The sequence below is a fragment of the Nanorana parkeri genome, unplaced genomic scaffold (assembly GCF_000935625.1).
Source record: "Nanorana parkeri isolate BGI_ZX_2015 unplaced genomic scaffold, ASM93562v1 scaffold1645, whole genome shotgun sequence".
Taxonomy (NCBI): Eukaryota; Metazoa; Chordata; class Amphibia; order Anura; family Dicroglossidae; genus Nanorana; species Nanorana parkeri.
Genome location: NW_017307913.1, coordinates 1,603 through 26,084, shown reverse-complemented (window position 1 = coordinate 26,084; position 24,482 = coordinate 1,603). Strand labels below are relative to the sequence as shown.

Sequence of the window (24,482 nt, the reverse complement as noted above, 5' to 3'; positions counted from 1 at the left end):
TGGCGACTTCTGCGCTTCAGCATGCGCTGACCCCACTCTGTCATTTTACGTGGCCTACCACTTCGTGGTTGAGTTACTGCTGTTCATAATTGCTTCCACTTTGTTATAATACCACTAATAGTTGACCGTGGAATATTTAGTAGCAAGGACATTTCACAGATGGACTTCTTGCACAGGTTGCCACCTATCACGGTACCACGCTTGAATTCACTGAGCTCCTGAGAGCGACCCATTCTTTCACGAATGTTTGTAGAAGCAGTCTGCATGCCTAGGTAATTGATTTTATACACCCGTGGCCATGGAGGTGATTGGAACACCTGTATCCAATGATTTGGCCAGCTCAGTATATATTTCGGGTATAACTCCTAATTACATAGGTGTCTAAAGGTGCCCATACACCTTACGACCATCGCAAGACTTTTGTCTTGCAATGGTCGTAAGCTTAATAAAAGCTCGTACGATCTGCCCATCTTGGACAGGCAGATCGTACTTGCGATCATCGAAAGCCCGCCCCGCTGAGGGGCCGGCTTCCGATAACCGCAATGCTGAACAGGCGGTGTGCACGTGCGCACACCGGCCCGTTCCGCAGTTGTCGAACGAGCAGGCTAGAAACGCGCAGAGAATCCTACGAATCCTTTCTAGCATGCTGGTTCGACAAAAGACGCGCGACCGTACAGTAAAAACGGTCGCACGCCTTCCATACACCTTGCGATTATCGTACGATCGCGGGATTTCCCGCGATTATTGTGCGATAATCACAAGGTGTATGGGCACCTTAAGACCAATATACGCGGAAGAATATTCATAAATGATGAAGAATATTCATAAGTGATGCAACTGATTCAAGCAGTGTTTGTGACAGTCAGGCAATGCAAGGGTTGAACCCTGCATGTTGAATAAGATTCAAAAACGAGATAATCAATTGTTTTTTAGAAAATGAAATTCTTCATCGTATGTACCGTGGTATGTCCATGGATCCATCTACAACGCTGATTCAGTTAAGGATAGGCTGACCAGACCCCACTCATAGTTGAGACATCTGTAGTTATGTAGTTGCACAGTTATACAAAAAAGAACTCATATTGGGGTGTCCCAATACTTTTGGCAATATAGTGTGTGTGTGTATATATATATATGCCTATATATATATAAAATGTGTTTCTTATTCCAACCCTAAAGCATTTTTCTTAAATCGCAGAAACATTTATTATGACATCACGGGTCTAAGTCCATTCAAAAGTATTTTGTGTTTGACTTGAATATTATGAGTACAGCTTGCTAGCTAAAGGCTGGGCAATGGGAGTGTCTCACAAACACGAGCACAGACCAGACCTTAGATATAGTGCATGTAATGTGATATTCTGGGTGTTGTGTAATGTAGACCTCCCCTTTCATGACTTCATCACCAACTCAGCTGTCACAGTGTAGTAACTGTACATAGAGAAGCTGTCGAACAGGCTCCAGGTAAGGTTCTCTCTGTTTTTGCAGCTCTAACAAAGAAATGTTACTCTTTGCATTATCAATACACTTTCAAACTGAAGTTTATGAGTTCAGTTTTGTATAACTGTGCACCTACATAAATACAGATGTCTAAACTATGGGTGGGGTCTGGTCAGCCTAACCTTAACTGAATCAGCGTTGCAGATGGATCCATGGACTTCCCACGGTACATACAATGAAGGAAGTATTCCATTTTCTAAAGAGCAATTGTTTATCTCGTTTTGAATCTTGTCCAACATGCAGGGTTTAACCCTTGCAATGCCTGACTGTCACGAGCACTGCTTGAATCAGTTGCATCACTCATGAATATTCTTCATCATTTATGAATATCCTTCCGCGTATATTGGTCTTAGACACCTATGTAATTAGGAGTTATACACAAAATATATACTGAGCTGGCCACACATTACACTGTGAGTTTTGATGGGTAAATCCTGTGTGCTTATGACATTGGTTTGAGATATCCAAGATCATTCAGAATTCATTGATCTGCTTCAGTTGCTTTTGCACACCCATAGACTCGTACGGGGACAGAAGCAGTTCTGAAGCAAACAAAAGTGCATTAACACTGGCTCTTAGAACTCAATGGGAGTTGATTTACTAAAGGCATATAGACTGTTTACTTTGCAAGGGAATTTGTACTCTTCAGGGGAAGCTTTCCCTTAGCTTGGTGAATGAGGGGAAGCTCTGCTGACTTCAATAATCAAATTATGTGCAAGCATAAATACTGTTTTTTTTAGTTTCTGAGCACATTATTGGGCATTCTTTGCAAAGTGAAATTGCACCATATTCACTAAACTATGAGGGAACTTACATTGTAAAGTGTAAAGTCCCTTGCAAACAGGGTACAGCCTATTTGCCTTTACTAAATCAATACTAATGTATTAAAAAAAAGGCTTACCTATATAATCAATTCACATAAGCCTTCGTATTACATACTTTTTAGAAAAGGTAAAGATGGTGGTTCACTGATGTACTCTCATTAAATAGCAAGGAAGGCATATAGCATGGAGTCCCCACCTCGCAACTTACAGGACTTAAAAGGATCTGCTACTGATTGCTAGATGCCAGATACCACAGCATACCTTCAGAGATCTAGTGGAGTCCATGCCTCAATGGGTCAGGGCTTTTTTGGAGGCAAAAGGGGGACCTACTCAATATTAGGCAGGTGGTCATAATGCTTCTTTTAAGCAAATGTTCTTAGGGTATTTTCTCTTAGGTTGCATCTAATATTGCTTACATTCAACAAATAAATTAATTTAATAACATGTAAATAGTTAACACATTCTAATTACATTTGATTCAACAACATTGGAAAAAACAAGATTTGTCAAAAGAATGTTACATTCGCCCTGCGAAAGACAGATATCAGAGACAGACTTAGATATCAACAAATAGCAGGGAGGAGGTACATCTTCATTCCCTGGTGATCTAGCGGTGATCATTAGTAAGGTCTGCACTAGACCTTAATAATGATCCATCATTCGGCCCGGAGCTCAGAACTGACAGAGCTCTGGCCGGAGCTGACAGGAGCAGCTCTGCGGTCTGCATCCGTCGGAGATGTAGACCGTGTAGCTGCTCCCGCAAGTTGGGCACGTGGTCCGTGACCGTGTGCCCGACTTGTCAGCTGGCTGTGGGCCACTTGTCAGCTGGCTGCGGGCCAACTCCCGCCCACGGATCGGTACTTTGAGACCGCTGTTCTACAGTCTTATGACACCAATATTGATCTCTTTTTAGAGAAACCAATCAAAGAACCCCAAACTAATGATACACCTTATTTTTGGTATGATACAAATGCTTTATTAGACTGTCATGATGGGCCGAGCAAGTGAGTAGGCAGATAAGATTGGCTTCTGGGGCATAAGGGACATTGCCTCTAAATAGAGGTATCATTCTGCATAAGAATACCTGAAATGTATATTTTTACTAGGAATTGTGTTAATCCAATCCCCCGAGTTCCCCCAAGCCAGTGCAAAACTGTCACTGGCACACCCCTCCTACAGAATTTCATAGCTATTGCATTGTCTACTCTGATCATGGTTACATCCTTGTTAAATAAAACAGTGCCAATTAGGTACACTGTACAAAACCAGATACTTTTTCGAGTGGGTCTAAATTCATGGCACCTTTTCTAGGTTTGTTGTTATTCTGATTTAGCACCCTAAGTAGTGCATGGTGAATTGTTATGTACACTCAGTTAGACATTTTTATTATTTTGAGGGAGTGACTATTGTGAGAGAATAAGATCAGATAAATATTCATGTATTTTTCTACAAGCAGGTTTCAAGAATGAAGTTATCCGTCCTTGGAGCTTCTGGCCAGACAGGATTATACTTGGTGTCTCAAGCCTTGGGACTGGGACATGAAGTAAAAGCCCTTGTGAGAGATGTCAGTAAAATAACAATCCAGCATGAAAATTTAAAGGTTTGTATTATAAATATAATAATTTCATCTTGTTTCCTTTTGCCTCTTCTGTTTTACTATAATGAAAATTGCAGTGTTAGCATTGAAAAGTATTCCATGGCAATGGCGTGGCCACCATAAAATAGAATTGCTAACAGATTATAAAAACCAACTAACACGGTTATGTATTTGCTTCAAATAATTTGAATGCAACTAGCATATGTACCTTAATTGAGTATCAAACTTTGGTAACCCTCTGGCAACAGATTATACTGACTTCTCACAATTTATAGGCCTCATTTACGTATTATGTATTTACAGGCATTTCTGTGTTCCTTATAGATTTTTGCCTCCAAACTCCCTTTTATTTCCCACTGAACTTTGATGTTCCAGAATTAGGGATGCACTAATACCATATAATACATACTCTGTATTGCTCACCCTGGCTGTGCGGCATCTCAGAAGGCTGCGTGGGGTCTCAGGAGGCTGTGCGAGGCCTGACCAGGGCTGTGCAGGGTCTCAGGAGGCTGTGCAGTGTCTCACCAGGACTGTGTGCGGTCTCACCAGGGCTGCATGCGGGTCTCACCATGGCTGTGCGGTCTCACCAGGACTGCGTGCAGGTCTCACCATGGCTGTGTGCAGTCTCACCATGGCTATGAGATTTCACTAGGGGTGTGTGGCCTCACCAGCAGGGCCGGATTTCCCACAAGGCCAACCAAGGCCTGGCTTCGGGACAGCAGGGAGTAGAGGGGAGGCAGGGGTGTGGAACTGATATCTCCCGATGCCCGATGCATGTGAATAATGACGTTATGCACACTTACGCTGGCAAAGAGCGGAGGGGACATTCACCCGTCGGGAGAGGGTATGCCACCGGGTCCCCTCCTCTCTAGTACAGCTGCCGGGCTCTCAGTCCATGACCAAGTGCCCAACTTTTCAGAGGAGGTGACACCAAACATGACAGTCAGTCATTTTGGTGTCCCCCCTCCGATGCTGTTACCCGTGTGGGTCCCATCCCCCTTGTGACACCACTGGCTGTGTCTACATCCCCTAATCTCCCAGATCTGGACCCAGCACTACAAGGACCATGTGCAAATATGGTAAACCACATCCAACCCATACACTTTTTAGTGGGGACATATGTGCACTTGAGCCCCGGCTGTTATCTATAACTATGCCTATATTCTCGCTGTTGTTGCCTGAAAGGACCTGCAACAGGAATCCCATAAGCAGCAGAGGTGGCATGGGAGGAGGCTGTGTCATAAATCAGCACTATCAACAATAAGGGGAAAGAAAACCCCTTATTCTGTGTGGTAATGCATTTGGTCAAGAAAGAGTACACCTGACTCCCAGCACATCATTCATTCTTTAATTCTTTGATCATTGGCGGGAGTGCTCGGAAACATTAGACATCTCTATGTGCCATTAGGGTCTACTTTTGATCAAGGAACCACCTGACGTTCCCTTCTCTGCTCAAGCACAGCCGCTATTTGACTTCCCATTCACTGTGCTTTGGCAAGCTCTATGCAGTCTTTTTGTACTGCTTGCTGGAGTGGGTGCAGTTTGGGGTGGCAAGGAGCTCTGTAAATGGACAAAGGTAAATGACTGGAATTCCCCATCTCTCCTCTCCCCTTATCCATTCACAGAACACCTTGCATTATGTGAAAATAATGCAAGGCTTTTGGGAATGGACAAGGGAAGAGAAAAGAGAGGTAAATGACAGGGGTGTATGTGCCAAACATTCTAATTTCCAGCATGTGTCAGAGTGCCCACTTACATTGCTTGGCTCCATCAGAGTGCCCCTTTAGAATGTTTAACCCCATCACTGCCTCGCATTGTGGCTGCCTCTGGTAGTTTAATTCATGGTTTTGTACTGGTACATGCTGAACAAATCAGAACATGTAAATCCTGTTTTTTAGCAATTTTCTTAATGTTAACGGTGAAATAACTGTTGCACTTTGCTATAGCGGTGCTTTGTAATATTGTTAATGGGTGGTTTGGCAGATTAAACTACGATCCTGTCAGGAGGATTGCAGATTATCACAAAGGATGTCATTGTGCAGCTCAGAATACATTCCCCACATTGCTTTCTCAACTGATCACTGAGATAACTTATCTCAGCCTTTCACAGCTGTTACGTGAGATAAGTTTTCTTTTCGCAGGTTATTAAACAGCCTCTGTGCAGCCGAGAAAAACAAAGAGATCTGCTGAGTAAAGTTAACTCGTGATAAAGCTAGTTTTATCACAGTTTATTAAATGTACACCAGGATCTATTACTGTGTGAGAGCCAGAAATTTAAGTTGCAGCACTGTGTATAGTAGGATAAATGACTAAAGTTAAAGTTTAAAAGACTAACGTTTGTATAGTAATCAGCAGCAATCCACACATAGGATAGTCTTTGTTAGAGGTACATTTTTTTATTTTGGTTACAGTTTCCTAACTTGCCCTGAACTTTTCCTACTTTTCCTTTTTGCCAGCTTCCCCTATCTTTTCCTTTCAGCAGCCTCCAATGCACTAACACTATGACTGTTCTCTGCCCCTGGTTTTTGCTGAGGCACAAAGCCCACATTATTGGCCCATATAAGCCAGTTTACCTAAGTTCAAAGGCCCTTGCAGTGCAATAATGTGAAAAAGAATGGGGGTGGCCAACTTTCTGCATTAGTTCCCTGGGACCGGGAACCTCAAACCGTATCCCTAATCATGGGGGTTGATTACCTGGAAGAGAATAAGTAAAAATATAAGAATCAGTAGAGTGATGAAGAACATGGGAGGTAATTCTGAAGGGTTAGATTGTTATAATTGTATTGATACAGGCTGTGTAAATATTTTAGAGACGGCATGATAGTAGTATTAGATGTAAGAGTCTATTTAATGGAATCCTCTTGCAGCAGTTGGAAGGCATGGATTTTAAATTCGGAGGTACCAAAAGGTCAGTGGCGGAACTACCACCATAGCGACCGATGCGGTCATCTGATCACTCCAGTGTTTGTAAATAACTGTGGACACATAGTACTATGTGTCCCCAGTTATGAATGAACAGGAGGTGATTTACATCACAGCCTGTTCATTCATGAGTTTCTCAATGGGGAGAAGCACTCAGTACAGAGGCTCCTCCCCATTGAGAATCTGCTTGATAGTAAATATCTTACTATCAGCAGTTTGTGAATGAATGGGAAGCCTCTGTACTGAGTGCTTCCCATTCACTGAGTCAATCTAAAACAAAAATGCATGGAAAGCGCTCCACTGTAGTATGGTCAACTCTCTTGGTCGTTGGTGTGTTGGGGGATGGTGTGCATAAACTCTTCGAAAACCGGGAGAGGAACCCGGTGAATCACATTCATCAAACTAGACATTGAGGACTCTGTGTCCTCAATGTCTTTTTCTATTTCAAAAGGGAAATGTCAGGGGTCTGTTTAGACCCCTAATATTTCCCTAAAGCCCCCCCCAACAGTAATTAATAATAAATAATAATTACCATCTTGTCTTAAATTGTATTGTGACTGTAATGTCTTCCTTATATTGTAAAGCGCTGTGCAAACTATTGGCACAATATAAATCCTGTATAATAATAATAAAAAATAAATTTAAAATGTGTAAATAAAAAAAAGCACAACCCCCCCACACACACATAACATACACCATATTGTGGTGTACGCCAGGCACATGCGCTGCAGTGCGTTGTTAGAACGCATCGCAGTGCATGATTTTTTTCTTTTGTAAAAAAACATTAATTTAACTGTGGCAGCGCATGGCAAAGCTTTGTGACGCATTGTTGTGATACCTTGTGTTGTAATTAAATATACGCCTGTATCACTTTATCACAACACAAACACCAACACATCGCAAAAAACATTTATAACATAAATCGCTTATTTACAGTTTAGCGTTCCTTCATTTTGTTTATAATCCCCCTTTCCTCAGCCTCTCATTGGTGTGGCAGTATTAAACTAAAGTGTTAGGCCTCATTCAAGCGCCATTCACACTAGGGCGGAAGCGTTTCACTGTGGTTTCCGCACGATTTTTTAAAGAGCATTTTTGGCTGTTTTTAGTCGCGTTTCAGCGCTGAAACGCAATAAAAAAATGCTCAAACGTGCTGTTCAGCCAATTTCTATTAAAATGGGGGCGGGGTTACGTTGTGGGGGCCTTACAAAATTTTGCTATGGGGCCCTGGGATTTCTAGTTACGCCCCTGCCAAAGGTGTTGATGTTATGCAGTTGGAGGCAGCAGAAACTAATGGAATAGGTATGACAGGTCTATTTACAGTTGGATAGATGTCAGAGAGTGGTGTGAATAGGGGACAAAGGTTCAGTTTCCATGTTTGATCAGATAAGTTCCCAAAATGGTGCTTAGTTGCTGATTACCGTCAGTGGACAGTGACCATCTAAACACAGTATTTACAAAATAATTTCCTATAACAAGCTGGCTTATTTGGGCTATAAGCAGAAATAGAAAGACCAATGCGATCTATATGTCTCAATAGACCACAATATATGTTCATCAGAGAATTAATAGAAGTGTGTTCAGCTAGTGTTACCAGAACAAATGTAAAGATCATCAAAACTGGAGCAGACAAAATCTGGAACAGTTGCCCATGGCAACCAATCAGCATCTCTCTTCAGTTTGCTCATGTAAGATTTGAAAATGAGACAGAGAAGCTGATTGGTTGCAGTGCAAATGTGCTCCAGTTTTGATAACTTACTCCCACAGAGTTTATGTTGCGGAAACATAGAATCAAGTACATGCTTTGTTTTTCAGGTAGTAGAAGCCAATATATTTTCACAGGAATCCCTAGCAGAACATTTTCAAGGCCAGGATGCAGTTATGTCATGTCTAGGATTTCCTTATAAAATGTTCTCATCTATCAGTGAATACACCAACTCCATGAAAGCCATCGTTGGAGCAGTGCGACAAACTGAAGTGAACAGAATGGTTGTGATGACTTCATGGTATACGGACAGTAAGTAAATGTAACAAATATTTTGTGAGCATCACTGTCCCTATAATGAGGCAGTCTGAGGCGGTTGCCTCAGGCGGCATCTCATTGGGTCATGTGAGGGGGAAGCAGCTGCTGCCCCCTTTCCAGCCAGAACATCCAAGGTGAGCAACCTAGGATTCTCTGTCTGGCGTTTCGTTCAGCTCACTGACGTCACTGGTTGCCAGGAGCTGGGTGGGACACTCTAACTGATGTCCTGCCCAGCTCCTGGCAACCAGGGACATCTGTGAGCTGGCCAGGATGTTGGACAGAGGTGCCGTACACACCCCTGCCACCCAAAAAAAACCTCCACCCCCCGGACAGTGGCAAAGCTCGACATTTCGTCAACTGAGGCAAAGACTCGTAGCTGCTCCCCCCACCCGTAAGAAGTTCTCAATCCACTCTCGATGCCCCCACCCCACACTTCTCTCCGGAGAGGTGAGACTTCAAATCGCCTCAGGCTCCAGTGCTGCTTTGTTAATTAAAGAGCCACTTCTGAGCTCACTTCTATTTTCCTAGCGGTGCCCCTTCTAATCTGTCACGGAGGAGAGACTGAAATGAAGTGATTTCAAGTCTCACATCCATGGTGAATCCGGTAGGGCGCCACCACACCAAAAGAAGAGAGCACAGAAGCAGATCACTGATCTGACACAGAGGTGAGGCTTGAATCGCTTAATTATCGCCTCATAAAGTGCTGCTGTTTTCAGGCGCGGTGACGCCCCTCCTAGCTTCGGCCCTGCTGATCACTATACATGGAACTATACACATAGGGGTCTATTCACAAAGCTGCCGAGGGCAGCCGAGTGAATGACCGATCTGAAGTGAAGTGAGCCGAACACTGTTCGGCTATTCACTTCAGGCTGGTACGGCTGATTTCAGCCGTACATCGGCGGCTTGCTTCGAGTGGCTTCGGGTCGGCCGAACATGCTCAGCATAAGAATAGAGAAAAAAAAATATAATTTTCCCATAGAAAAGCATTGGGACATTACTATTGGCTATTTCAATTTGCAATAGCCAATAGTAAACTAGCATTGTACCCGCCCTCTGCTGATGGGGACCTGATGGGGCTATAGAGGGTCTCAGGATGGCTGTGTGGGGTCTCAGGTGGGCTTTGTGGGGTCTCACCAGAGGCCAGGAGGGTCTTGTGGGCAGCAGAAGTGCTACGTGGGTCCCCGGGAAGGAGGAGCAGTTTACTGCGGCCCACGCTGTAAACAGGCGCTGTGGTTTACAGAAAGGCTGCCGAGGTACTCAGCAAGCACAGGACCACTGGCAACCTCTTCAGTTTAAAAGTTGAAAGCTTTGTGAGTGTATGCAAATAACAGAACCCTTCAGGTGTTTATATTCCTCCAGGCCTCTGCAGTTTTAACCCTGTGCTCCTAGAAGCTGGAAATAAGTGAGCAAAGTTGTGCAGGTGACACAGCAGCAAAGGTCTGACTTCAGGTAACCCCTGACCTTTGAGCTGAAGAGTCAGATTCAATGTATGTAAAGCTACATAAGGGAAGTAATACAAATCTTTCATTTATAAGAACATAAAATTATAGTAATTTAAGACTGCATGAGCAGATTTTTCCATAAGCCCAGTAGTGACTAGGTGCCTTTAACTACTTCCTGCTCACAATCTGTAGTTTAACATTCCCCAGCATGATGCCCCATCCTATAAAAAAATTATTTTCTGGGGAAGCGCATGTGCGAGGCTGCCGATGGAAGTCGCTCTCTAAGACAGCTCCGCAGCTCACCCAGGCAAAAACCACCATAGCAGGGAACGTCCCGCTCCCCATTCTCTCCACTGACCTTGCCTGATACCGAACACCCTGCAGCACCGAATATGTCGGCCCCGGGCACCCGCAACTCCCAGAAGGGAAAACAACAGCCCATAGATGAGGCTATGGCCCGGGCCTCAGCTAAGATGGTGCCGGCGGCCCGCACTCACGTGACACAGGCCCGCCGGGCCTCGGTGTCTAGTAGTGAGATGGAGGAAGGAGATCTGGACACCCAAGAGGGGGATAGTCCCAGGAGCCGCTCACAATCCCCACTCCTGCAGCGCTTTGATGTCATGCTGCAAATGGTGGTCCAATCCACATCAAAACAAATAACAGATAAGCTACTGAAAGAAATTTGTGACATAGGGCACCGCACAGCAGCCCTGGAGGACCGGTGTGACACTATAAAGACTGACCTTTCCGTAGTCGCTCATGACCTTGACACCCTCCGTGAGGAGAACTCGCAGCTCCTGTACAAATTGGAGGACATGGAGAATAGATCCCGCCGATCTAACCTACGCATCCGGGGGCTCTCGGAGCATATTGTTGATCTGTTCTCCTCCACCACAGCGCTTTTCCAGGAGTTGGCCCCTGACATCCCAATTGAACGCTTGGAAATTGAAAGAACACAGAAACTGTGCAAATCCCCCGACATCACCGGGATTGACTATGAGGGAGTGTCTCATAAGATCTGCTTGTTTGCAGACGATGCCTTGCTCTTTATAACAAATCCGGTTGTTACTCTGCCCAATCTGATGGCACTTCTGTCGGATTTTGAAAACATCTCCAATCTTGGTATTAACCAATCTAAGTCCAAGGCTTTGAATATTTCCTTACCCCCTCCACTAATTGAATCCCTGAGCAGTAGCTATCCCTACTTCTGGAACTCTGACCACCTTCTCTACCTGGGAATCAAGCTGGAGCAGTCTTACAACACTTTATATAACTCAAACTACCCCGAGATGGTGACCAAACTATCACGAATGCTGAGGACTTGGTCCCAATATCAACTCTCCTGGTTAGGCAGGATTGCTGCGGTCAAAATTACGCTATTACCTAAGATTCTCTATTTATTTAGAGTCCTACCAGTCGCAATCCCCAGCCCTACTCTCAGAAAACTGCAATCACAAATATTTGCCTTTATATGGGGGGACAAAAAACGTAGGGTACCCAGACGTACACTCCATCTCCCGAAACTCCTGGGAGGGTTAGAAGTTCCACACCTAGCCAAATATTACCTAGCGGCACAAATTGGACAACTGGTGAAATATCACTCAGACTTCGAGACTCCGGCCTGGGTGGCTCTGGGGTCTGCACTAGTGCTTCCCACGTCGGCTGCCAACCTCCTATGGCTAGCTCCGAAACAGAGACCAACGATTTCCATCCCGATCACATCCACATCACATAAAATTTCTCATGGCCTTCTTTCCCCTAATTTACCCCTCATGTCCTTTCTGGCGAACCCCCTCTTCACCCCTGCTCTACAACATCCGGTACAGTTCTCTGCGTGGTCAGAACGCAACCTTACCACTCTCCGGCAACTGAGGACTACGTCAGGAGTTAAAACCTTCCCATACCTTCAAGAGCATACTCAACTCCCAGGTAGGGAAATATTCAGGTACCTCCAGATCAAACACTTCATAACCTCAATCACCCCACAGCAGTCCAGTCCAACACGGCTCTCTCCATTCGAGAGAGTTTGCCACACCAACCCACACACCCCAGGACTCATCTCACTCCTCTACCAGGACTCATCTCACCGCACTAATCTCCCCCACGGATACGCCTCCTCCTTCCTATGTCCCACAATGGGAAAGAGACCTAGAGTCACCCATTGACGAAGACGTCTGGCAACAATCTTGGGCAAATACTAAATCTAGCTCGCACTGTGCAAGCATGTTGGAAATTAACTACAAAGGTCCTCATGCGCTGGTATATGGTACCTGCCAGAGTGGCTATCTATAACCCTAATTGCTCCCCTAACTGCTTTCGAGGTTGTCTGGAACCAGGCACCTTTTTACACATATGGTGGAGCTGTCCACAAGCTTCGACCTTCTGGGATGACATATTCACCCTCCTATCGTCACTGTTCTCGGAACCTCTGACCAAAGACCCACTTTTCGCATTGCTTAACTATAAACCTAAAGGCCTTCCCCGTAAACAATTTAACCTCTCCATGCATGTGTGTACATCTGCAAAGAGAGAAATAGCTAAAAATTGGCTAACAAAGCCCCTTAGTATTCATAGTGTAATCAACCATGTCAACTGGATTATGGCACATGAGAAAAGAACAGCACAACTTAATGACCATATGAACAAATTTGAAACAACCTGGCCCCCCTGGATCGTCAAGTATTTTGCCTCATCTGCCTCGCGCCGATTTGGTACGCTATAATTTATCTCTAATACTCTCCCAGGCATAGTACACTTACGTGCGACCCGAATACTACTCTCTCTTCTTTCCCCCCTCCTACTTGACTTACCTTCTGTCTCCCAATGTCACCCTCTCCCCCTATTGTCTTGTCTGTTAGTCTTGTCAGGCAACACATTTTGACGAGCTTGGACGCCTAAAAAAGAGTACAACCCAAACTGAACGCCTGCCAACTTTCTATACACACTAAGGCGCTCCGAATACTTTTGGGGAATAGAGCCCCAAGCTTATATTATCGGGCACATAACACAGTGAATGATAGCGGAGCCTTCTCCACGCTCATACTGATAAATGTATGCTGTACATCAGAGCTAAGCTATAGGAATATACGTCTGAAATGTATAGACTACCATACTTTTTGATAACACGCCAGTGCTGCCAAAAATGTCAAACTGTTGTACTATTATAATGATTCTCCCTACGCGGCGATGCCGTTTTCTCTTTCATCCCTGTAACAATAATTCAAAGTTTTGTACCTTCTCTAATGGTATCAAATGTTTTCTTATATGTGAATGTGTCCTTTATACTTGTAAACCAATAAAAAATTAATTGGAAAAAAAATAAGTTTCTGAGAGTCAACAGCTTGCGCGACAGGTGGCTCACAGTACAACAGCTTCAAACACAGCTTAAAGGGTTATTAAACCCTCTGGTTTTTTTTTCATAGATCTACTGCTAGCAAGCATTAAATCTATTGAGGAGGAAGCGTAATGGTCTGGGGCTCTTTTGCTGGATCCAGAGTCGGCGAGTTGCACAGACTGATTTGGCAGCGCCATGCAATACCCTCTGATGTACGCCTAGTTGGTCAGGGGTCATCCTACAGCAAAATAATGACACAAAACATACCTCTGTGTCAGAACTACCTTAGAAGAAAAGAACAAGTCAGTAGGCTTCAAATCATTGAAGGGCCAGCACAATCTCCAGACTTAAACCCCATCGAGCTGGTTTGGGATGAACCGGACAGAAGGGTGAAAGCCAAGTAACCTACCAGTGCAACACATTTGTGGGAACTTCTGCAATATATGTTCCCATATGTGAACCCAGGCATGGTATACTTCCAAAGGGGGGACTCACGGGGTGCCCTTTTCAAGTGTCCATAAAGCTAAACAAAAAATCATAACAGAATTGCGGCTTCCTTTATTTAATACATTTTACAGGAAACAGGACTAATGGTAACCCACACTAAGTACACTAAGACCACTCTGTTTCTTCTAGGTTTATAATTACTACTTACAAATAAGAAATGTGTGGCACTCATTTTATTCATGGAGGGAGATGGTAGGTTCCTTTTCAGCTATATTCTTCTTAAAACATGATCTTGGTGCACGCCTCCAAGAGATCTGTATAATCAATGCTACAGAAGCAAAAGCATCCGGAGTCTGAGAATTTGTACATTTGACATTTGAATGAGCTCTTTAGATTTTTATGGTAATACCTATGCTAATAAAATATTAGAGGTGACATTTAGATTGGTTGCAACACTTTAGAATATTTGTTTGCACAGAGGCAATTGTGATTTTGCATTTAAGAGTGACATGACATCCAAATAAATGGTTTTCTTTCCTTCCGTAGCTAGCTCTGCGCAGAATTCTTCATTTTTTGTACGCAATTTACTCATACCTCTCATAAAAAGTGTGCTCACAAACATGTATGAGATGGAACAGTACCTTGAAAAAGAATGTCCTGATCTTAACTGGACGGTTGTAAGACCACCCGGACTACAAAATGTTCCAGTAACAGGTAGGCATAGTGTCATTGCTTTGGAAATATAGTTAGTATTAAACTAATGAGCTACTAATATAGAGCGTTTCAGTTAGGACAGAAATTTACACTTTTTAAAGTAGTGTCAATGTTGTCACCACACCTCAGGTTCCCTCTTATATTGCCAGGTTGGCAAAACATTGTGCTGAAATAAATAGGCATATTCAGAAAGTTAATACTACAAGTGTAATGATAAGTGATAACCAAGCAGATATGAACCTAATTAATGAATGATCTGACTTAACAAAAACATTACAGCACTGTGTTTTATAGAGGTGCACCGAAATTGAATTTTTAAAACCGAAATAAAAAAATTGTCAGACCGAAACCGATACCGAAAATGTTTGTTATTTTTTAAAAATGTTTAAATATTTTATTTTTATTTATTTTTTATAACTGGACTGTGATAGGCGGCTGAGCGGTGTGGGAGGAGATGCCGGCCGCTCACTGCGCTCTCCTCTAGCAGCGCTCGGCCAGCTATCACAGTTTCTCTCCTCCCCGCTGGGACACAGAGCAGCGCCCAGCGGGGAGGAAAGAAATCACGGATGCGCCGATGTATCAGCAGGAAAATGGCACTTTCGGCATTATGCCAAAAGTGCAATCGGCCGATATGTTTCGGCGGCCGATATATCGGTGCATCCCTAGTGTTTTACATCGTTTCTGTTTGCTCTGGCTTTTTTTTAATGGAGTAATTTGAATTGGGGACAGTTAAGAGGAAAAGAAGGTTCAATAGTTGGACCTATTTCATGGTGATGACCTTTTGACTTGTATGAAATAAGACCATAACTTACATTCTACCATGTAGAGCCAAAGGAAATCTCACCACTCCAATTCCTTAGCCACCATCAGGACTCCCTAGGTGCTAGTCTAATAGGTGCGTCTCCACCTTGGAATGCAGCAGTATACGAACAGACCGCACTATCCAGAGAATTCCAATACTGTAGACTTTATTGAAATTCACAGCAAATCCAGTATATCAGTGAATAAAAGTGTACAAAGCAACAAATGCCAGCACTGCACACCCCCAACCAGCTACAATCTCTCCCATGTTTCACCCGCAGGCTTATTCATAGAGGTCATTTCATTAATCAGTTTGTCTGAGCCACATTTTTAACTGTATTTATTTAACTACTCCTGCCGGGAACATCAAGCATATGTAGTGACACTCCTGTATCTGCTAGGCTAACAACTGTGCAAGCGCACTGCTATGTTAAAGCAAAATTCTGGGAAAATCCTAAATTTAAATGCTTGTTTGGTCTAAGGGACTCATAAAAAACTGTTTTACTTACCTGATCCTCGGACCCGTCGGCTCCCTTCGGACTGCTAGACTGGTCCTTGCAGCTTCTTCTCTTTTCCCTGAGCTTAAACATTTATTTACTGCTCTTTTGAGATTTAAACCTCTTAGGCAAGATATCACCCCTTTGAGGACTTGTGTATGAACCAAAAGGAAAGCAAACGTAAACTATCAAACATATACCACATTCTCTTAATCCAAGCCTTCTCTGATAGACCGTTTTATGTGAGGGGATGGGAAAAAGAACTGGGCTATAGACTATCCCAAGATGATTGGAAATGATCTTTTGTGTTAACATTTAAATCAGGTATTTCAAGCTATATCCAGGAACAGAACTTTAAGATATTGACAAGATGGTACAGATACCCCACTTTATTACATAAGACCTTCCCAAACATATCCGATCAATGCTGGAGATGTGGAGTAGAGAGAGGTACTATGCTACATGTATGGTGGTCCTGCCAAAAGATTCACGGGTCTATTCACAAAGCTACCGAAGGATCTAGCCGTAGCTTCGGCTGATCCTTCGGGTAGCTTCGGCCCCAGGACCCCTTCGGTTCAGGGCTGCTGTACGGGCTATTCACCATAGCCCGTACAGCCCCCGAAGTTGCATATGCATCGGCTCGGCTGAGCCGTGCCGACAGCCTGCTTCTGACAGCTGGGCGGAGCCAGCCATCATCTCAAGGCTGGCTCCGGCCACTTGCAGAGAGATCAGCGTCCCTGGTTACCATTTAACCAGGGACGCTGTTCTATCGATACACTGAGAACCCGTCGGAGCCGCTGTAAAATCACAGCCGCTCCGCCGAGTTCTGTGTGTTATGACAGAAGGCGTCCCTGGTTACCTGGTAACCAGGGACGCCAATGTGTCATTACACTAAGAACCCGGAGGAGCCGCTGTGATATCACAGCGGCCCCGTCGGGTTCTCAGTGTAATGACACATGGGTGTCCCTGGTAACCAGGGATGCCCATGTGTCATTACGACGAGAGCTTAGGAGAGCCGGCAGTGATATGAAAGCCGACTCTGCTAAGCTCTCATCTTAATGGCAGAACAGCATCTGCTGGTTATTAGGTAACCAGCAGACGCTGTTCTGTCATTAGGATGAGAGCTTAGCAGAGTTGGCTTCTATATCCCCGCCGGCTCCGACAAGCTCTAATTCTAATGACAGCTGGTCCCGACCAATAGAAAACAGTTGGGCGGAGCTAGCTGTCACTGCTATCTCCGCCCAATCGTTTTCTTTTCTTCTACTTTTTAAACTATTTTTCTGTTCTGCTCGGTCCCTCTGAGGTACCGAGCAGAATAGCCGAGCCGAATGCCGCTCAGCGGCATTCGGCTATTCACTCACTGCTGTTTGGCATCTATGAGAATAGGCCGAACAGCAGTGAGTAGCTTGCCGGAGGTTCGGCTCCAGATATTGGATCGGCTGAGTCGAACTCCTTCTGCACTTCGGGTCGGCCGAACATGCTGAGCATGTTTGGTCGACCCGAAACCACCCGATGTACGGCTGATTTCAAAGATATACCACATTCTCTTAATCAAAGCCTTCTCTGATAGACATTTACCTGCATTAGATGTGAGGACAAGAGACATTCCATAGCTGGAGTGGAGGGGGAGAGAGCTGATCGCTCATGGTGGCGAGACCAAGGATCAGCTGAGTAAAACTGCTTTATTTGAACCCCTAAGACAAAACAAGCACTTAACCCTTGCAGTGCGTGGTTAGCCCCTCTGAAAAGGTAAGTTTTTTTTCTATTTTCCCAGAATGCCTTTCATTATCAGGCTGGTGTTTCAAGGTGAAGAGGTAAAACAGATCCCACAACAAAGTGTAAAATGTGCTCTTTATGCAGGTCCTCGCTTCTATACAATATGCAGAAGGTTAGCATTAGGCATGTGCGATTCATTTCGGAACGATTCGTTATTTAGATGAATTTTCATTATTCAGAGATTCGGATATATCCAAATCTCCGAATGACAGAAATTAGGAATTAGAATTTTCGATAACAAAAATTTCAGGGAAACGCACCCCCCAAAAATGGGGGGGAAAATTCTTATTAGACCCTTGACCCGAGCACAGGCATTGTGAGGGTGTTCCCATGCAGAGGGGGACAAGGGACTCTTCCACACAACCTTGATCCAGTGGATCTAGGGATGTGCGGGCAGGTGGGCTTATTTGCATTGGGGTATCCTTTTAAAATTACCAGACCCAAAGGACTGGACTGTAAAAAATAATGTCATTTTTTTTTTCGTTTTGTCTAATGTTACTTTGCTGCAACGAAAGTTCACTCGAAACGAAAATTAGTGCAGACTACCCCTAACGAATTTAGTCCGAGTCAAAATACCAAAACAAATGGACTTTTAGACCCAAATCCTGAAAAACGAAATAACAAAAATGCACATGTCTAGTTAGCATGGCCCCTGGGCAAGGAGGACATTGAAATTCATGGGGGAAAAAAAGAAAATTTACTTGAACCTCACGTAGCATGAAAGCCATATTATTGACAAGACAGCCAGGGAATTAGCAGCTTCTAGAAAAAAAAGGTCAGCAGCTCATGTATCTCTAGTTATGGCCTTTTATGATTTTACTTTTTAAGATATCATGTTTAATTTTACATTTTATGTCGTCGGTTAAACGGTACAATTCTGAGCATCAAAATAATAGATGTTAATAATTTTTCTTATAGACAAGGAAATACTGACTCATGAAGGCTTCTTTGTCCCAGATGAAAAGGGGTACCCTATTACTAACACAGTGTCTCGTGCAGATGTATCACGCTTCATGCTCTCTACCCTTAATGATGAAAAGTGGACCAGAAAAATTGTTGCAATGTGTTGTAAATAATGTTAAGGTAGCTCTTTTTTAACAGCGAAAGCCACCAACTTTAAGCAATGGAGAAAACAAATGAAAGTCCAATTGCCATTATAGCTGGTATTTGCTCACTGGGTGAATGCTAACATGTAAAGTGGACCTTTAGAGATGTTTAGTAATGACAATCTACAAACACATACTTCTAGATAATTGCCGGCTTTGTATTCTTTGCTTACATTATTTCTCTTTTCCTCCCCAATCTTCTGACAGTGGCCATGTTAAATAAGGGCAGCTTACTAGATCGCCCTTTACTTTCTTGAACTCTGGCACATGTGACTAGAACATGTGACCGTGCTCATCATCCCATCACGTTCGTCAATGCTGGAGCACATTTGTGTGTCCAACCCTTGCGTTCAATGGGGTCCTAAACGCGCGATAAACGTGGCAAAAAAAGCTCATTTAGCAAATTTTGTGACATGCATTACGTAATTTGGGCTTCTGCATTTGTGCATGTTTTAGGGCCAGTTCACACTATAAAAAGTGTGTTCCAGAGTGTTCAGCCTCTGGAACGCAACCGGGGTGGTTCCCTGCGTTCAAGGGGCAGGAGGGGGCGTGACAGTGAATTGAAGTCAATGGCACCCCAGCCACACCCCCGCCAACAGTGCGATCACTGGCACCCGAACGCGTGGCACTATTGAAGTCAATGGCACCCCAGCCCCCCCCCCGCCATAAGTGCGATCACTGGCACCCGAACGCGTGGCACATTAGTGCCTGCGTTCCGGTCCAGTGCAATCTGCAAAAATGCTGCATGCACTATTGTGCCACGCATTTGGGTGCCTGCGATTGCACTGTGGGCGGGGGTGTGGCTGCCATTGACTTCAATTCACTGTCACGCCCCCTCTTGCAGGGAGCAGGTCGGCAGTGGCATAACAATAGTGATAGCGGCCTATGTGGCTGCTATGGGGCCTGGGGTGAAAGAGGGCCCCAATAAGGATTGCAGAAGTTGTCAAGAAGAGCTGACTTCAGATGTACGGGGGGTGACGACTATGCAGACAGTTCTCCTGCTACCTGACTTTATTATTATTGACAGTAGGGAGGTTGCTGAGGGAACCCATCAAAATTTTGCTATGGGGCCCTATGATCTGTGGTTGTGCCCCTGCTGGCCTGGTTGCGTCCCAGTGGCCGAATGTTCTGAAACGCAGTGTTTGTTACGTGAACCAGCCCTTAATGCATGCAAGCGCAGACAAAAAATGTGTGTCTTTCTGGCTGCTTTTGGGTGCCATTAGAAATGAATGGCAACACAATCCTGTTTTGCAGTGTTTCTGTCCACACGTGCGGTTTTGTGCACGTTTGGCACACATTCATGGTACGCGCAGGTGTGAATGCAGGCTTATGGGGACACAGATAGTAATACAAAGGTGACAGTGGTTCTAACCTCTCACCATTCAATACAAATCTCTCTCTAAAAAAAGTTTTTTGTCTTTACTTATATAAGCATGAATAGATTATTAAAAGAAAAACAGAAATACGTGAGCTGCCAATTCAAGACTGAAATCAGTTTTCGTTTCTGGGTTTTACTGTAGTTTATTTGTATGTGTAAGGTGTCTATCAAGTGTAAATGACATATTACAGAAAGCTCATCTTTTACTGGCATTTTATATCATGAATTTGCAAGTTGTATACAAAATAAAGTGTAAATCATACATACAATTAGGTGTTTTGATTTCAGCAACGATTGTCACTGAAAAATTTGATTTGCTGTGTAATAATTATCAATAATTAATGTATATTATGTTTTTGTAGCAAATATGTTTTACAGCATTTTTTTACTACTTTAATTCCGTTCTGTTCACAAAAAAAGCAACTGCTTTGTATGGCCAATACACAAATTCCAGGTATACAGGTATGTAATGAGTGAGTAGTAGGGCCAAGTGATGGAAAGTACTGAAAAGAATGCTAATAAGCACTACAGTTTATTAAATGAAATGCAATGAAGAGAGCAGTGCACTATGCACTTATATGCAATTAGTCTTTAGGTACAATACAATCTTTTTCTTTTGGTCATCGAGTTGCATTTGGTGAGCAGTATAGATGCTTGCCAGATGGTGAATGTTGTGATAACGTGAATGTTATTAAAGAGGGTGAATATGGGTATATATAGAATACACAATCACATGCAATGGTCTGGAAAAAAATTGCCTGATAGGGTTTCATTATAACATTCATTTTTAAAAAGTAAAAGAAAAACTCTGGGCAAAACTTTTATTAAAGTGACACTAAAGTCAGGAGTTAAACCTTAAAAATGCATTCAAGTACCTTAACTATTAACAAAAATGTAACCTATTTATGTATCACTCGGGCTGTAGATCCTCAAATCATCTCTGAATTGGTGCTGACACTGTCCTTCTTTCTGGAGGGTGGCTGCTTCCGTTCCCCATGGTCACTGTGTGTGTTTTTAAAGTAGTCACCGATCCAAGCTCGCTCCTGTGATGGACAACAATCTCACGTTTGAGACTGTAGTCTATCACGGGAGGGAGCTTGGATCGGTGACTACTTTACAACACACATAGGTACCATGGGGAATAAAAGTAGCCACCCTCCAGAAGGAAGGACAGTGTCAGCACCAATTCAGAGATGATTAGAGGATCTACAGCTGAGTGATACACAAATAAGATACAATTTTGTTAACAGTTCAGGTACTTGGATGTATTTTCCAGATTTAACTCCTGACTTTAGTGTCACTTTAAATGTGCACTGGGGGCTCCCTGTGTGGTGTAGTGCTTAGCACTTCTGCCTCGCAGCACTGGTGGTCCCTTGTTCGAAATCTCAGCCAGGTCACTATCTGCAGGGAGTTTGTATGTTCTCCCCGTGCTTGCGTGTTTTTTTTTTTTGCATTTTTGTGCTTTATATGTAGAGAAAAATGTGTCAGGCTAGATGCTGCGTTTAGGTTTCTAGTGTTCGATAAATGACGCGAGTTTACATGCATATCTGTTTAGCTGCATCTGGTACCAAATCCCAGCATCAAATTGTGTTTACACACATTTACATCTGTGTTAGTGCGTTTAGAAGTTAACATTGATTCCTGGACGCACCCGACTTCTTTTTTCTAAATGCAACTAAATTGACTGCAGATAAAAGCATCTAAACTCAAAGTGTGAATAGATCCACTGGAAATATACTGTATGTATATACAGGCCCTGATTTACTCCCTTTGCCGCCCCAAGGCCGGGTCCTTCAATGCCGCCCCCCCCCCGACACACACACCACCATTCTCGTCCTTTATCGATGACTGCTAAAATAGATCAATTAAAAACACTGAAAATAACTGGTTTTAATTGTACAGACTGAAAATACTCTGTAATGCAGAAAATGCCTTTTAAAGATTATAGCAGTAAGAAACTCCCTAAACATTTTTAGTTCTAACTTTTCTTTTGGAAAACTCATCGATAATATCTTCGTAGGACAAAGTATTTAAAAGTTTTGACTCAATGGCAAGTAAAGCTAAACTGTTCAGTCTTTCTTGACCCAAAGATGATCGTAAATAGTTCTTTACTCGTTTCAGACATGAAAAAGATCGTTCTGCTGAACAGTTAGTAACCAGAGTGCAAAGATAAATACGCATTGCTATATCAATATTAGGGTATATAACCTGCAATTTTTCTGCTTTGAATGTTTTGTAGAGCTCTGAAATTGAAGCTTCACCTTTATCAATGTTTTTCAAGTAAGAACAAAGGTGCAGACATTCATCAGGAAGTGACGTTTCCAATTCATCAGGATAGCTGTGACATAGGTTGGAAGCCTGAGATTGTATATCACTGGTTGCCAGTGTAGTAAGCTTTTCAATAAAGTGAAACTTGTTGTAGACTTGTTCATAAGCCTCAGATCTTCTTTGCAGCTCATTGTTTAGTTTGTCAAGAATTGCAAGGAACGTGTTTACCCTGAAACGGTCTGTAGCATTTAATTGTACGTCTCCTTCTTGACTTACATCAAATGGAAACTTTTTTTTTCTAGCTCTAGCGCAGGCTGTTTTGAAATGGTCAAGGCCAGAGAGTTCTTTGGCTTCTGATTCAAACCTTTCAAACTCATTTCTATAGCCTTGCATGAGGTGGAGAAGTGCCCCATAGAGCTTCACAACTGCTGAAATGTCTACATCTGCACTCTGCAACCGTTTGTTTGTTGCATTAAAAGGTTCCAAAATGCTGTTCCAAAATACTGTCATGAAGGCGTTCTCCAGACAATTCAGACTTCTTAGAAGTGCTGCAGCCTCACTTCTTGTCACTGGCCTTTGAGAATCATCATCCTCTATTGTTTCCAGGGCTTCAATAATTTCTGTCCATGATTTCCTCAGAGTACGGCATGCATCACTGCGTGCTGACCATCTTGTGTCAGACAGATTTTTTACCATGGACTTGGCATTTAAATTAGAAGTTAAGACTTCCCACCTACTGGTAGAGCCAGAAAAAAAATTATACAGCTGTTGGATCACTCCAAAGAATGATACTGCTTCTACGCAGCTTTCTGCAGCACATGTTCCTACAAGGTTCAGGGAATGTGCAGAGCATGGTATATATATAGCTAGTGGATTTCGTTCTTTAACACGAGCCTGAAGTCCAGAATATGGGCCAGCCATATTGCTAGCATTATCGTATGACTGACCTCTACAATTCTGAAGGTCAAGTTGGTGACATTCTAATGTATCAGTTACAGCTTCAAATAAACTTTGAGCTTTGTGGCCAATATGTGGTATGAACTTTAAAAATCGTTCCACTGGCACACCCTCTTCATTCACATATCGTATAATGAAGGCTAGCTGATCCACATGAGAAACATCTGGGGTTGAATCCACACTTATAGAGTAATATTTAGCATCCTTCACCTCGACAATTATTGCGTCTAACAGTCTGGCTGCCAATATTTCAATGAATTCATAGCAAACAGTTTTGGACAGATAGGATGCTGTGCCAGAGCCAGCATTGCCATAGCGCTTAATGTGCTCGTCCATGAAGGGATCAAATTCTGCAATGAGTTCAAGTAACATTAGATAGTTACCATTTGTATGAGAGCCAAAACTTTCATCTGTGCCCCTAAATGCCAATCCACGAGAAGATAGAGCCTTCACAACCGCAACAACACGCCTGAGGACGTTTCTCCAGTACTCTCTTTCTTTGTTTTGTTGCAAAATTAGCATGTTATCCATTTTGCCACATGCAGTGTTCCTGTTTTTTAATCTCATAAAACATGTTTTATGTTGCTCAGAGTCTTCGTGTTATCTTAAGCGAACAGAAGCATTCTTCCAATCACTAAATCCTTCTTGAGCCAGCTGACATTTAGCAGATGAACTACCAAAAAGATGACAAGGGGCACAAAAAGCAGCTTTTGCTTTCTCAGAATATACCAGCTAGGTTCTCTCATACAGTTCTCCATTCTGCAGTTTGCGTTTAATTAAGAAATTGGAGAATGACATGGTCCGATCAGAATATTTGCGAGCCGATAAGGAAAAGTCAGCATTTTTTTTTTTAGTTATGCTGTGCCGCCCCAATGGGGCATAAAAGTTTTATATAGATG

The 24,482-nt window shown here is 43.2% G+C and overlaps 1 protein-coding gene and 1 pseudogene across 1 annotated transcript; one reads left to right on the top strand and one right to left on the bottom strand.

Annotated features, from left to right (window-relative positions):
- Window positions 1–1,340: 1,340 nt before the first annotated feature.
- LOC108799161 (uncharacterized protein At2g34460, chloroplastic-like) lies at window positions 1,341–19,039 on the top strand. Its single transcript, XM_018570977.1, has 5 exons — window positions 1,341–1,464; window positions 3,778–3,924; window positions 8,656–8,857; window positions 14,633–14,800; window positions 18,793–19,039. Exons 2-5 carry the CDS (start codon window positions 3,790–3,792, stop codon window positions 18,948–18,950), a joined length of 663 nt encoding a protein of 220 aa, XP_018426479.1. The 5' UTR covers window positions 1,341–1,464; window positions 3,778–3,789; the 3' UTR covers window positions 18,951–19,039.
- Window positions 19,040–22,320: 3,281 nt separating this feature from the next.
- LOC108799158 lies at window positions 22,321–24,381 on the bottom strand (annotated as a pseudogene).
- Window positions 24,382–24,482: the final 101 nt, after the last annotated feature.

Bases quoted from the DNA above. Each gene is read 5' to 3' on its own strand.
- LOC108799161 (XM_018570977.1), top strand. From the start codon at position 3,790: ATGAAGTTATCCGTCCTTGGAGCTTCTGGCCAGACAGGATTATACTTG. The intron at 8,858-14,632 runs GTAAGTAAATGT...TTCCTTCCGTAG, and splicing joins GACTTCATGGTATACGGACA to CTAGCTCTGCGCAGAATTCT. The intron at 14,801-18,792 runs GTAGGCATAGTG...TTTTTCTTATAG, and splicing joins ACAAAATGTTCCAGTAACAG to ACAAGGAAATACTGACTCAT.